Source organism: Ipomoea triloba, chromosome 4, assembly GCF_003576645.1.
Source record: "Ipomoea triloba cultivar NCNSP0323 chromosome 4, ASM357664v1".
Taxonomy (NCBI): domain Eukaryota; kingdom Viridiplantae; phylum Streptophyta; class Magnoliopsida; order Solanales; family Convolvulaceae; genus Ipomoea; species Ipomoea triloba.
In genome coordinates this window covers 22063754-22078332 of record NC_044919.1, presented here as the reverse complement: position 1 = coordinate 22078332, position 14579 = coordinate 22063754, and the positions used below count along the sequence as shown (strand labels likewise).

General features: G+C 39.2%; 1 protein-coding gene and 1 long non-coding RNA gene across 2 annotated transcripts; both read left to right on the top strand.

The window, feature by feature from the left end:
- The first annotated feature begins 2313 nt into the window (after positions 1–2313).
- LOC116017472 lies at positions 2314–4309 on the top strand. Its single transcript, XR_004097920.1, has 3 exons — positions 2314–2828; positions 3166–3227; positions 4102–4309. It is a non-coding gene; the product is annotated as an uncharacterized LOC116017472 (long non-coding RNA).
- Positions 4310–10254: 5945 nt separating this feature from the next.
- Positions 10255–11085, top strand: LOC116015987. Its single transcript, XM_031256154.1, has one exon. It carries the CDS (start codon positions 10255–10257, stop codon positions 11083–11085), a length of 831 nt encoding a protein of 276 aa, XP_031112014.1.
- The last annotated feature ends 3494 nt before the right edge of the window (positions 11086–14579 follow it).

Sequence of the window (14579 nt, the reverse complement as noted above, 5' to 3'; positions counted from 1 at the left end):
ACTCATGCAAGGTAAATTCGAGATGAGCATGATGGGAGAACTTAACTACTTCTTAGGTCTACACGTTAATCAAGGAAATGAAGGGATTTTCATCAATCAAGCCAAATATACAAAGCATCTCATCAAGAAGTTTGATGTTGATGGGAAGTCATCTCGTGAAAATTTCAATAAACACCTCATTGCGAATGGACATCGATAACGAAGGGAAAGAAGTAGACCAAGCCAAGTAACAAGGGATTATTGGCTCTCTATTGTAATTAACAGCAGTCGGCCTGACATCTCGTTTGTAGTTGGTGTCTGTGCCCGTTTTCAAGCTAATCAGAAAGAGAGTCATCTTGGGGCTGCCAAGAAGATCCTAAGATACCTCAAAGACACGCTAAGCATAGGGCTTCAGTACCCGAGAGGTGGATCTTTTGAGTTAGTGGGCAATTCTGATGTTGACTTTGCAGGTTGCAAAATTATCAAAATAGTACTTCCAAAACTTGTCAATTCTTGGGAGGAAGGCTCGTTTCCTGGTTTAGAAAGAAGCAAAACTCGATAGCCACTAGCAATATTAAAGCCAAGTATATAGCAGTAGGAAGTTGTTGTGAACAGATTCTTTGAATGATGCAACAACTTAAGGATTATGGTGTCGTAGCTAAGGAAGTAAGCATCAAGTGTGACAACACTAGTGCTATCGCCATAACACGTAATTTAGTACTCCACTCGAGGATGAAGGACATCGATATTAAGTATCACTTTATCCGAGACCATGTGTCAAGGATAAGGACATTGTGTTAGAGTATGTCAACACGGACGATCAATTGGCAAATATACTCACCAAACCACTGAGTGAGAGTAAGTTCTCAACTCTAAGACATGAGTTGGGAATCATAGAGATGAATTAAAAACAAATTCATCCTATTGCCTAGGTATTGAGAAGTCTTATCTAAATCAGTGCAAAGTTGCCACGTGATTAATCATCCTTAATAAAGATCATTCAATGTGTTTTGAAGTTAGGAAACGGACAACCGTTGATTGGTCTCTTCAATACCATCAACATTTATTTCACGTGACTCAGGTACAATTTCACGCCTATAAATTGGGAATTAAGCTAACCCAATTTGTGTGGAGTTGTCTTTGCATTTTCTTGCAGATAGCAATGGATTCAGGAAAGAAAGGCGGAAAGAACATGGAGAGGCGGTCTTCAAGGTGTCTAGCCGAGCAGGCAAGATTGGAGAAGTTGAGGGCGAGACGTGCAGTGCACAGAGGCTATGAAGTCGGGGAACCTCAAGTTTGGCCTGGCAATTTGTGTATATGGGTTCGTTAACGGTTCGACACAAACACGATAAGGCTAAACACGGACACGACACGTTAAGGTTAACGGGTTCAAATTTTTAACACAAACACGATTTGTTAACGGGTTGACGTGATAGACACGTTTTGTTAACAAATTTCGAGTTGAGTCGACACGATATGACACGAAACCCGTTTTAACCCGCTAAACATATTAATATATTAAAAAACTAAAATTTAAAGTTAAGTTATATAAAACAGAAATAAAACCTACAATTCAATCCATCAAACAAATTTTAAAAAAAAATCAATTTATAACATTCATAAAATGATAAAATAACATACAAAAATCATATTAAAGAAGTCCATACTAGTTTTTAGAATAAAATTGAACACAATAAAAATTCAAATTTCATATTGTTGAACATCAATAATTGGTGTAGGATCTTGACCTAATGTAGTAAATTCATCCTTAGTCATGTTCATGATATCTTTTGCAATCTCATTCATGATAATGGTTCTTAGCAGGTTATAAACAGGTTTGTGTAAACGGGTTAACATGATAATATTAACAGGTTAAACGGGTTCTTAATACGTTTATCGGGTTGACCCATTAAGTGTGACACCCCAAAATTTCGTCACCATTATTGTTACAAAATTCAATTTTAGCAAAATATTTTTTCTAACCATTCATTTTCAGAAAATTTCAGCTTGGCGCAATCCGAAAGGTTGAGCCGGTAAAAATACTTCCCGAACTCCATTTTACTTGAAATTTTTATGGTAGAGTCTAAACTTATAGTACTTGATATCCATTAAATGTTTTGGTCATTTTGATCTTCGAGTAAACACAGAAAATTACCTTTTTGACCTTAACAGTGTGCTGTCCGGATTTTTGTTCTTTCTGGACTAGTTTTGGAAAAAAAAAAAATCGAAAGCCATACTTCTACTACTCGGATTGGTATGAAATTTTTTATGAACGTTTTAGACTTATTGAACTAAATATCTGGAGAAAATGAAATCAAAATACCTAGACAAACACTCCCAATAATTTTTGTAATCCTGATCCAGTGTTCTGCCATTTTCGGCCAATACATGTATTTTTTTCAATTTGTTCCAATTATTTAACTGATCTTATCCATGTTTTAATTCCATTTTGTCTTCTTATGGAGACCAAGGCAGCCACCCTATTGTCCCTAAATTATTTTGACTTCATTCTTCTTATTTTCGGCAGTCAACAATTCCATTTTGGCAGATTAGGTGGCAATTAGCAATCAAAACAAAATTTTTGGGGCTGATTAAGGGAGATAGAGTTGATATCCTTATTAAGGTACATGTGAAGACTTGGTTATTTTCCTTCCAGAGTCAATCCAAATTCTGCCTCTCTCCTTCTCTCTTTGGTCGCAAATAACAAGAAATCTACAGAAACTTGAGCAACTCTTCTTCGTCATATATATACACTTACTTCTTCAATATCAATATATAAGATTTCTATTCATTGCAATCTATCATTCTTCAATCCTAACAAGAACCAATATCTTAATCCATTGTTCCAGGTATTTTTCTTCTCTATTATAAATTCACTTCTAGTTTCGGTGGTTTTGATTCCTGATGATTTAGGCATAATTTGTTGAAGTGTTGATTAGGATTATGATATAATATTATGTGGGTGAGCTTTTAATATTGGAGTGATAATATAATAATGATAAAGAAGAAGATTAGGATGGAAATGCCGATTTCATGATGTTAAATTATTGTTGATGATTATGATTATTGGTTGGTTTATAAAGATGATGAGATTTGCGAGAATGGATTAAAATGGTGGGTACGATGATGATACTTTATAATAATATTAGTATTAGTAAATTAAATTAAGAATTGATTGATTCACAGGTTTCCTATCAAAGTGGTTAGGATGCTACTTTTAAGTATTGATATGAGTTTTGGACTTCAAGGTAAGATTTCATGTTCACTAAAATTAAATATTTTGCCCCAATATTTATAAATATATTTGTATGATATGATATCAAAATTATGTGTTTTAGAAAAATATGTGCATTATATATATAACGTCCATGTGATCACAAGTACGTTGCATATTATGTGTGTGATTCTCGAATTATCGAGAATGAATTTTGACGGGTCAAACCCGTGTATTGTGTAAATGTGTGGCTTGGAAATTTTGGTCTTATATATATTAGTATGGTGAAATTGTATTAACACTACTTTGGACCAAATATTTATTTTTGAGAAATTATGTGGAGAAAATGTGTTTTTGAGAAACTATATTTTTTGTGGAGAAAGTTGGAGAAAATTGTATTCTGTGGAGAAAGTATTTATTTGTGGAGAAATAATTTATTTTAGATGAACCATTATTTTGTGTGGTGCTCAGTAAAAGTAATTATTGTTCACTTGGACTAATTACTACTCATTGGGCTTGGAATCCCATGAGGGTGTATCACATAGGTTATGATTCAGTTTCCAAATTGGTTGAGTGGTGGGGTAGCCGGTGTGTTACTTGGATCATATACTACCCAGTGGCTTGGAATACTCTGGGGGTGTACACATAGGTGTTAGTCCAGATTCTAAATGGATTTTGATGAGATTGTTAATTCTCCATTTAAAAATATTAATTATCTATACTATGAAAAGTGTGCCTCCACATATGTATTTTGGAAAAGTAAAAAAAAGTATACAAGTTTTGAAAATAATATAAAAATCCAAGCCAATATTTTACGGGGTGAAGTGATTCTTACTTAGCTTATGCTAATTTTTGTCTACACTCTGTTTTTTTTTTTTTTTTTTTTTTTGTATTAAATGACTTTACAGGTGAACATGGATAAGAATTGAGATGGATTCACGTTGAGGATGGAATTTAGTCTATTTAAGAATAGACTCTTTTGAGAAGATTTATTATTTTTGAGGAGTTGAATTATTTATTCATTATTGTAATTGTATTTAAATTTGTATGTATTAAGCTTGAATATAATTGGATTAATTATTGTAAGTTGTAAGTATTAGCCTTAGTGTTTGGGTATAGGAAAGATGCCTAAGCGTGGCGGTAACACCCGTTTTCTTTTGGTTAGTAAAAGCTTCCGCATTGATTTTAGTAAATTGTCAATTAAGAACGAAAAAAATATTAAGGAAAATTTGGTATGAAAATTTGGGGTGTTACATTAAGACACGAAACATAACGGGTCAACCCGTTAACGACCAGGGACACATTAAGGCTAAACACAAACACAAAGAATGCCCCTGCTGAGACTAGTAGCCAAAGTGCCAACCAGTCAAGTGGTCCAGTAGAGTGAACGAAGGAGGAAAGCATTGGTAGTCGAAGAAACAGCCGAGAAGGTAGTAGCCGAGCCGTGCACCTCAATTTCAATCTTAGACAGTGAGAGCTCAAGAGGTGAGAAGGGACTCATTTGCCTCTACAACCAAGAAGAATCAGACGAAAGCATGTGCATGATGGCAAATGAAGAGGAGGTAACTCTCAGACTTCCTCTACCGAATGTGATTCTGATTCTAGTTGTAATGAAGATCTTATGGATTTGGTTCTTAAACTGATCAAGGAATTAAAAACTATGAAAAACACTCATGCCAAACTAAAGGAAGAGAATGCTCGACTCTTGACCGAACGTGAAGATCTCAAGAGCATCGTACTCAAGAATAATGAGCACAATTTGTCAGTTCAAGAAGCAAGTTGTTTTACTGGAGGAAGAGTGTAAAGCAAGGAAAGTGCGAGAGTATAAATTGTGTGAGGTCATAGCTAGCTTTACTAATTCTTCCAAAATAATGGACTGAATGGTAAATGAGCAAAGACCAACCACGGATAAAGCTAGACTTGGCTATAGCTCCAGCTGTCAAGCATAAGTTAAATTGACCAAACCCACAAACCCTTCAACTCGCGGAGGTCCGAATTCTGTGTTTGTTAAAGATCAAATGTTACAACCCGAGTCGATGATGGTTGTGAATAAGGGTAAGGCACCACAACAGACTAACCAACCGAAAGGAAAAGTAGTATTAAGAGTTGTGTAACTCGAGAAGTGTCTAGTACACGAATCGGAACAAACCGAGCGGTAACAAACTAAATGGTCATCCCAAAAATGATCAGCTAAGGAAGGGTAGACACCCGAGAGGTAAACCTCAAAGCAACCTGAGACAAAACCATTCTCAGAAAAGACGCGATGGCCAATCTAAGGGTAAGCCGAGATGCTACCCGAATGGACAAAACAATGTGTTTGCCAAGCCTCAGAGATCATCTAGAAGATCAATGAGAGGTACCAGAGGATTTTTCCCTTATGATGCGGACTGGTTTATAGTCCATGAACCTATGTTGAAAGCGCAATCCAAAAGGTATCATAGACATAAGCAGGCGTTCTATTCTAGGGTGTATAACAACATGCCGAGACCACATTTTTAAAAACAATATACACCTAAAAAGCCCCAAAAATTTCATAGCATCCCTTATGATTATCAAGTTTTTAATGGCTATAAAAGACTGAGGATGGGCTTAACGAGCTCTAGCACCCTATCAGAAGCTAGCAAATGCTCCGTGCGTTCTAGCAAAGAGCATTGATGGATGTTATGCTTTTATCCTTCATGTACTACTCGGTGGTTTAATGAATGAATAAATGTTGCTTGAGGTTGTGTTGTTCCAATGCCTTCTATCTAAAATCCTAATTTGACCAAAATGAATTAAGGGAAAATTCATCAAGATATGTAGATTTGAGAGGTTAAGGATTACCTTCGAATGGTGGTTCAAACCATGTCTAGTAAACAATTTGAAAGGTCATGTAAGGATACCGAGTTGTCAAAATTTGAAAGGCTCAAATTATGATGATCGAATGGACAAAAGATTGGACGAATCCAAGTCATTTAACTTGAGACCGAGTTGTTGGGACAACTCGAGGAGTTATCAACAAAAGTTATTTGACCAAATGGTTGTCTAAAAGAAGGGATAAGTTGAATGGATTTTCAAAGCCGAGTTGTGGATTAGTCGAGATGGTAATTCAGAGTATAAGAGATCGAATGGTTAAAGTTATTTGAATGGTTGATATTTAAGGAGACTTTAATGATCAATGACTGCAAGAGCAGAACCGTTTGATCCTTATTGTTCTACGGAAGTCTAGGAGACAGGGGGGACGTGTCAAGCAATCAAAGCGCCAAACTATTTGTGGGAGTTATTCTCAAAAAGCAAGTTCAGCGAGCAAGCAGCTTCCACTCGCACACACTCTGGTCGTTTTTGACAAAGTGATAAGGAAAACATTAAATACATTCTCTCTCTTCATTGAATGCCAGATCAGTACTCGAGTATGCATTCTCTCTCCTATTTAATGAACATATCACCTTTTGGTGATATTTCTCTCACCTTATTAGTCTTCCGTACTTATTGACTGAAAAATCGACCCACATTCTTTCATCAATTCAAATTCTCAAGGGTTTTAACGGAATTTGTTTGGTTCTAAATAAATTAAACCTGAATTCTCTTCAAAGCAACCTGACCACCCTTAAGGTATAAAAACATTTTTCATCTCAAAAATTCCACTTTTCAACCTTCAGCCCCGATGAAACCGTTTCTCTCTCAAAGCAAAACCCTAACCTTTCTTCAATCTCTCTTCAAACTTTCTTCAATAGCAACCTCTTCCACTTCTAGTGAGTATGATGCTATGCAAATCCTTGAAGAACTTAGCCTTTAGGTCAAGGCTGGTTCTATGCTTGAACAAGCTGGTTATCTTAATTAAACACACAGTGTCAACAAGGAGTTCGCCAAGAAGGTCCTCAAATACCTTGAAGATTGAAGACTTCTAAAATTTGCAGTGTTTGATTACAAGGCGGTTCATATTCTTGATGCTATTGAGTTCTTCATGAACACTACACTCTCAGAGAAGGATGATGCAATCTTTTCTGCAGTAAATGGAACAGAGGTCACCTTTGTTCATGGTGATATTAGAGCACATTTTGATTTCCCAGTACAGAAAGGGAATAATCCAGACTACTCTACACATGTCTATGATCAGGATGGTTTACGGCAAGCTGCCAAGGGACCAAGCGCACTGGCTAAGATTAATTTTTCTTTGAAGAAAAAACTTTTCAAGCCAGAGTACGAGCATGTCATGGATATACTCAGGAAGATCGTTGAGAGCCGAGTTGCCGACACGGATGACGTGACCGAAGACAAGTTTACCATGCTGAGTGCACTAGTAAACAACTAACTGTAGATTAGTCGATGGTAGTCTATGACTTTCTTAATTCGTGTATTCAAAGGTGTGTGACCAATGGTATGATTGTGAAGCTTGTTGTCTTTGGCTTTTTGGTGGTAGAATTGTTAAAGGCCAAAGGCATCACACTTCGTGAGGGGGTTGCAGCTCATCGCAATCATTATTACATGAAGACCAAGCCTCCAAGTTCTAAGAAGAAGGATGTGGTTCCAATAGCTAACCCCGCTCTGAGCAAGCAAAAGAAGAAAGCTCTAGCAACAAAGGGAGTTTCTCTAGTCAATGCACCGAAAGGTGCATCTGCGAAGGACAAGGCTAAAACTTCAAAGAAACCTTCAGACCCTGTTCCATAGGCGAGCCTTGCTATTCCAGATCCTATTCCAGCTTACGTTCCAATCCTAGTTCCAATCCAAGCTTCAGCTTCTGCCCTAGAACCTGAAGATGGTCAGACTTTCCTCTAGCCAAGGTGGTTAGACTTTCCCAAGAACGAAAGCGTAAACATTCTAAGGGCACCTTGAGTCAACTAGTAACTACCCCAGATGCGCCCTTAAGGAAGAAAAAGAAGAAGAAGAAGAGTAAAAGGAATGCAATCGAGGAGACACCCCAAACTATGACGGTAATTGAGGTCGAGATGGCTGTTCAGGCCAAACCGGTAACTCAAATTGAGACGGCAGCATAGTTTGGAACAGTGTGGCAACCATAGAAGAAGAAGAAAAAGAAGAGAAAGCACATAGCTTCTACTCTCGAATTTGTTGAGGGACTGCCAGCGTATAAGAGGATACCAGGTGGTGGTGTGCTAAGCGACAAAAGGGTTATAACCGAGACGTCAGCCGAGACGGCAACGACTCAGGGGGAACAACTTTGTGTGGACGAGGCTTGAGAGGTGAGTAGGACCCAACTGTCCCATGAAATAGTGATTGAAGAGATCCCTCTAACCGAGAAGAGGACGACACTGGTTAGAGAAGACGATGAGGTCCGCGTGACCAATGTTCTGGTCTCTATTCAAATTCTAATCCTCTCGCAAGAACCTACTCAAGTAGAATAGGGGATGAGTGTGAACTTGACCGATCCCATTGCCGGGATCGATCATATAGACTACGAGAATGCAGAAGAAGGCACCGCCCAAGACCCCATTCAGCCGAGGAGTACTATCAATATTGATGCCGAGTTGGCTCAAGAGTTGGCCGATGAAGACCTAGCTAAGGCCAATATTTCAACAGGCAAGGCCAGTGACTGATAAGCACCAAGAATACCATTTAAAAAGGGTCTCAATTAGATTAAAAGTGCATCATTTTCACATCCGATTATAACAATTGCATGCATTTTAGCTCAGATGTGATCAAAATCTTCTAACATCATTTCTAGGAGGAGTTTTTAGGTATTTTACAGGTTGGAGAGGGATTTGAGGCTAAAAAGGAGCAAAAGACAAACAAACCGCAATGCAGTATCGTCCCACGCAGCCTCACACGCGTGTGGCTGGGCATGGAAACTTTCCAGAGACCTCCCACGCCCACCACCACGCGTGTAAGCATGCGTGGTCGGGCCAAGGGCCATTTTGGGAAATTTGTTCCCTTTTGTCACCCATATAAATTCCTCTTGCCCTAAACTAGAGAAAATGAGAAAATTTATAGAATAGGGTAGAACAGATCTAGAGGGTTTTCTCCCCTCTTGGGGGAAAATTCCTTTCTCTCATAGTTTAGATTAGATCCAAGGGCAAGATTGAAGATTGGGATTTCAAGATCAAGGTTGTAAAGATCCCCTTTCTAAGGGTGATAACCATTCTCTCCAATTTCTAATTCAATACTTGTTTCTTTGAACTTTCCTTTCTTTTTCTTGTTTCTTTAGCATGATAGAGTAGATTAGATAGGGGATTGGTGGCCCCAAGGTAGATCCATGTGGATGTTTAATATTATTGCTTTGAATTGTGAGTTGCTTTGTGTTGGATGATGAACTTGTGTGGATGATGTTCTTCAAGCTTTGTGCCTTTTGTGGCCACATTAGGTAGCAAACCCAAAGGAAGTGAGTGTGTGCGCGATAGCGGCCACTCACGAGTCTAACTCACCCACATCTCCGCTCTTAGTCCGAAATGACAAGATCCGAGAGGAGTGGTAGACAAAGTGTTCGATGAAATGCCCCAACCGAATGAGGATGTGGGAGTCCAAAGTGTGACGCCACTTGGTAAAGTGCCACGAACTCCCTCGTCTATTCCACATCTCGCACTCGCAAAACCATCCAAAGATAGACCACATAGAGAAGCCTAAAGCCCCAATCTCCACTTTACTTTCCTTTTTATTTATTTCACTCTACCACTATCAACCTTTCCCTCTCCTACAAATGAATCCAACCCTTAGCGTGTCCCGCAACATTTTTCCTTCAACCTCTTAGATGCCAACACACTAAATTCGGTTCCCATTCGCCATCCTTGAGAGACACGACACTCGGGGAGTCTTGACTCTTCGTTTTATCATCTTCACCTTCACACTCAGATCACCCCATACAAACATCACTTCAAAATGGCGTCGTTGCCGGGGATGACAAACGGTTTCGAATTGTGTTGACATCTTCGAAGTAGAATTTTAAGAGTTCTTGAATTGCTTTCTTTTTGTTTGTTTTATTTTCTTGTTTTTCTTACTTGGTTGAAGAGAAGTGAGCTTATTTATCTTGAACATATCTTGTGCTCACTCGCAACTACTTTTAGTTGCGATATATTTGTTGTTTGTTAAGCTTGCGCAGGAAATTTTCTACAATCAATCCATCGAAGCTTACAATGAGTGCTTATCCGTATCCCCATGGTTACCCATACCATGGAAGACCTTACACAAGAAGCATTCTACCTCAAACCTATGAACCACACCCACAATACTATCCTAATCATTATGTGTACCCACCATATACACACCCACCTTACCCAAACACTTTCACTTATCATACCTACGAGTCATATCCTTATGCTACATCATCTATGCTTAATTACGAGAGAATTGAGAAACCTACATACCAACCTGGAGAGGAATCCCTTAGCTCAATAGCGGAGAATATTAACAATAGACTTATTCAAGTCATGAAGGAAATTGACCCAAGTTGTGAACTGGCATTAAAGGCCACGATTCCTTCAATCATTAAACCTCCGATTCCTTATAACCCTCCATTAACCCATCAACCTGAGAGACATTGGTATTCTCATTCTCGCACCAATCCGAGCTATTCACCCCCACCACAACAAAGTGAAAGATATATCAGTGAAACACCACCTTTTGTTCAAAATTTCAACCAACCTATACTATCTTATGAGTACCTTCCACCTGCCAATGATGAAATCCAGATCTTGAAGGATAAAGTAGACATGTTCATACAAATGGCCAAGGAAGATACCATCAATCTACGAAATGAAATTAGAAGTGAAATGAAGAAAAACCTTGTCGCTCTTCGTGAGGGAGGACTTCCACTGGATGAAATCGAGACCAAAATGCTATCGATGTCGGAGGAACTTATGAAGAGAATGCTACCAATTGTTGACAATCTTGTCACAAATGACCACCCGGCAATGGAAACCAACCGGCGAGAGAATGATAAGATGGAAAGGATGATTGATGATTGAGAGGTGAGTGTCCAAGAATGCACAGAACTTGAGACCCCGGTGCTGCAAGAAGTTTCGACTCTTGAGTTGAACATTCAACAATGGGGAGAGACTGAGAGTGAAGATGAGGATAATATCGAAATAGTGTGGGAAGACGAAAACCCCGCACAAGGTAAAACTCTCACTCCAACTCTAATTAAAATTTCTTATGATGTTTGTGAGGATGACTCCTTTACGGTTTGTAACGATAATTTTGATAAACGTGACGAAGCTTCTTTTTGCTTATGGGAGCGTGATTCCTTGCAACTATGTGACGATACTTCAGGGAGTGAGGATGATATTATATCTTTTTATTCTTGTGAAAGTGAGTTCTGTGAGTTTGATGAATTGGGAGAAGGTGTAGGCACTTCACGAGAGATCGATAGGAGTGAGTGTGTTCATTGGGAAGCTTTTAAGGATAACTTTTTGAGGGAAGGAATTTATAACAAGAAGGGAGAAGAGAGGCTTACTATCCTTAAACATCTTAGGGTAGTATTCCATACTTACTTGTCTAGAGAATGTGTTTTCCCCTTCTTTGCCTTTGAATTCAAGGATGTCACCCACCTTGGGACATTCCTTGAAGCTAAAGTTCATGGGACGCTTGGTCGGGTCCCAAAATCTGTGTGCCTTGAAGGATAGGCCACATTACGTCTGGCCAGGAGACGTAAAACCATGGCGCACTTGGGAGGCAGTCCCAATGTTATCTTACTTTTCCTTAAGCTTTTCTGTTATCTATAGTATGTTTTCCTTTAACTTTATTTCAATAATGTTTCTATAACCTCGGTTAAGCTAACAAGTACAGATCATACACCCGAGAGTTATAAGTTCCCGCAATCAATCGACAAACATCATCACTAGCAAAGGAAGGAAGGGAAGCCAAGGTAAGCTTTTGCACAGCACGCCTTCCACGCCACCACCACGCGTGTGGCTAGGCGTGGAAAGTTTCCAGAAAGCTGCCACGCCGCTCACACGCGTGTGAGTAGGCGTGGGAGTAAACCAGAGAGCTCCCACGCCCACCACCACGCGTGGTAGCGTGCGTGGACGGGCACTAGACTTTTCGCGGACTTTTCGCGCGAAGTGGTTTAAAACCCTTTCCTTGCTTCATTTCTTCCCCACCACGAGCAAAAACTCTCCCAAGCTGAAAATATACACCTTCTAAGCATTTCCTTCCAAGTTTCTCAACTTTTCTTAAGGATCTTAAGTCATTTCCAAGGTAAGAACATACTCTTCTTTTGCTATTTACTTGTTTAATGAAGAACTTGTTCTCTTTGAAGCATATCTCTATGGGTTTTTCTTATGTGACATTTTTCTTGAGATACATTGTTATGGGATGACTTAGTAGACTTGTAATAGGCCTACATTGCTTCTATACACTAGAAATTCCATGTTTTAACATCTCTTTGTGACTAGATCTTGAAATTGCTTGATTTGGGTATTCTCTTGTCATGATGAGATCCTTGTTGATATAGTGAGCATGGTGGGCAAAGTTTGCAACTTTCCTACTCTATAGGCACTACATTGCTATATTCCACTAGTTATTTGGTCCAATTTTAACTTTCATGTTGCTTCCATTTTTCAACCTTGAGCTAGTCTAGAAGAAGAAGATGAAGTTGACCATATGTTGACCTTTTGACTATGAGAAGAAGATGAAGTTGACCATATGTTGACCTTTTGACTATGAAAAGAAGATGAAGTTGACCATATGTTGACCTTTTGACTATGAAATGAGTATGGAATAGAATGAGCTAGTTCTTGCATGTATAGGATAGAATTGTTGATGAATATCAAAATGATGATTGCATGCAATGAATTCTTATGATCTTTTCTTTAAGATGTGCAATATTGTTCATAATCAATGTTTAAATTGGCAAATGTTTTTCCTTGTGTTGCTTTAATTGCCCATGTTATAGGAAAAATGTCTTCGCCACATGACCTTGCACAACAAATCGCTCAAAGGCTCTAACAAGGGAAAGCCCCAGCAGAAGAAAACAGTGCAAAGAGTGCTAACACTCGCTATATTGAAGTACCCACTAGAACTCAAATCTTACTGATGACAGCAACCATGCTAGGTCGGTACAGACAACTGTTGAATTTCCCTATTGTGCAATGGAGATATGTCGACTTGACAGTATTGGAGGATTATGAATGCAAGTATGGACTGGAGAGGTTGATCGCAGAGCCTTCTTGGAACAACTTGTTGGGCTGGAGACATGACACTTTCATTCCCCTAGTCCACGAGTTTATTGCAAGCTTAAGTGTTGAAGGAGTAGCTGGAGATCTCTACAGCCCGACCATTAAGTTTCGACTCTTCAACCAGGATTATCACATATCGGCCAACCGTTTGGGTGTTCTCCTAGGATTCTACGATGAGGAAGACCAGTCAAAGCACTGGTACCGAAGATTAAGGCATGACTTTGGAGATAGGGACATTCCGAGAAAGTATTGGTCGATGATCGCGAGACAAGGAGTCGAATGGGTTGGGTCAAGGGTAAGAGTTTCTCAGATCGTAAGAGAAGATTTAAGAGTTTTATGGAAGGTGATTGCTCATTCATGGGAAGGAAGGCCTGAGACCTATGATCGAGTCTCCAAGGCGGAGCTGTTCATGCTATGGAGTATGGACACAGGGCACTCGGTGAATATGAGCTCGATTTGCAAGAACTTGCTTGTTGCACAATAGCAAGAATAGGCCAGGGCAATCTTTGTAGGCTCGTTGGTGACGAGACTGTGTGTCTCACTGGGTCACCACATGAAAATACATTGGTTCGAGCACAGGCTTCCAGGAGCGCACATAGTTCCTTTATCTCCCAAAGACGTTGCAAAGCTTCACTTAAGATAACTGGCATGAACGAGGGTAAATGATGAGATGGCGAAAGATCATACTGACACGCCAATGACATCCCCAGGGTTCACACCCTCACCAATGTCATTCCTTACCCCATCCTCAAATGAGCTGTACTCGCCTGTGGATTCTTCGATGTATTCTCCACCACCCCGAGAACCTAGACCGTCTGTACCTCTACCACAACCCGAAGAGCAAAATCCCAACTCCGCTAGCTTCAACATCCCGAGCTGGTTCACCCCAGTCACTAATTGGAGATCCCTCCAAAATATCCAATATTAAGTGCACCTGGAGCAAATACAGAAACTGGACGAGATTTCGAGAGAAATTAAGGAAATCAAGAGAGCATGAACAAAGGAAGAAACTGAAGAAAGAAAAGACAAATTTGATGATGATGAGTTGCGACTTGATAATTCTGAACAAATGATTGTGGACAATCTCTTTACTTTTGTTTATATTTTTAGCTATATTTCTGTTTATGTTTTATCTTGCACGTTTCATCTAGCCAAAGACGTTAAACGTGACGCTTATGGGAGGCAACCCACAAATAAGGAGAAGAAGACACCACTCTAACATCACCAAAGAAAGACCAATCTTGGAAGGTATAATTTCAATTCCTAATTTATTTCCTTACCTT

What these genes read in the sequence shown, in the direction of transcription:
- LOC116015987 (XM_031256154.1), top strand. Translation starts at nt 10,255, where the DNA reads ATGAGTGCTTATCCGTATCCCCATGGTTACCCATACCATGGAAGACCT.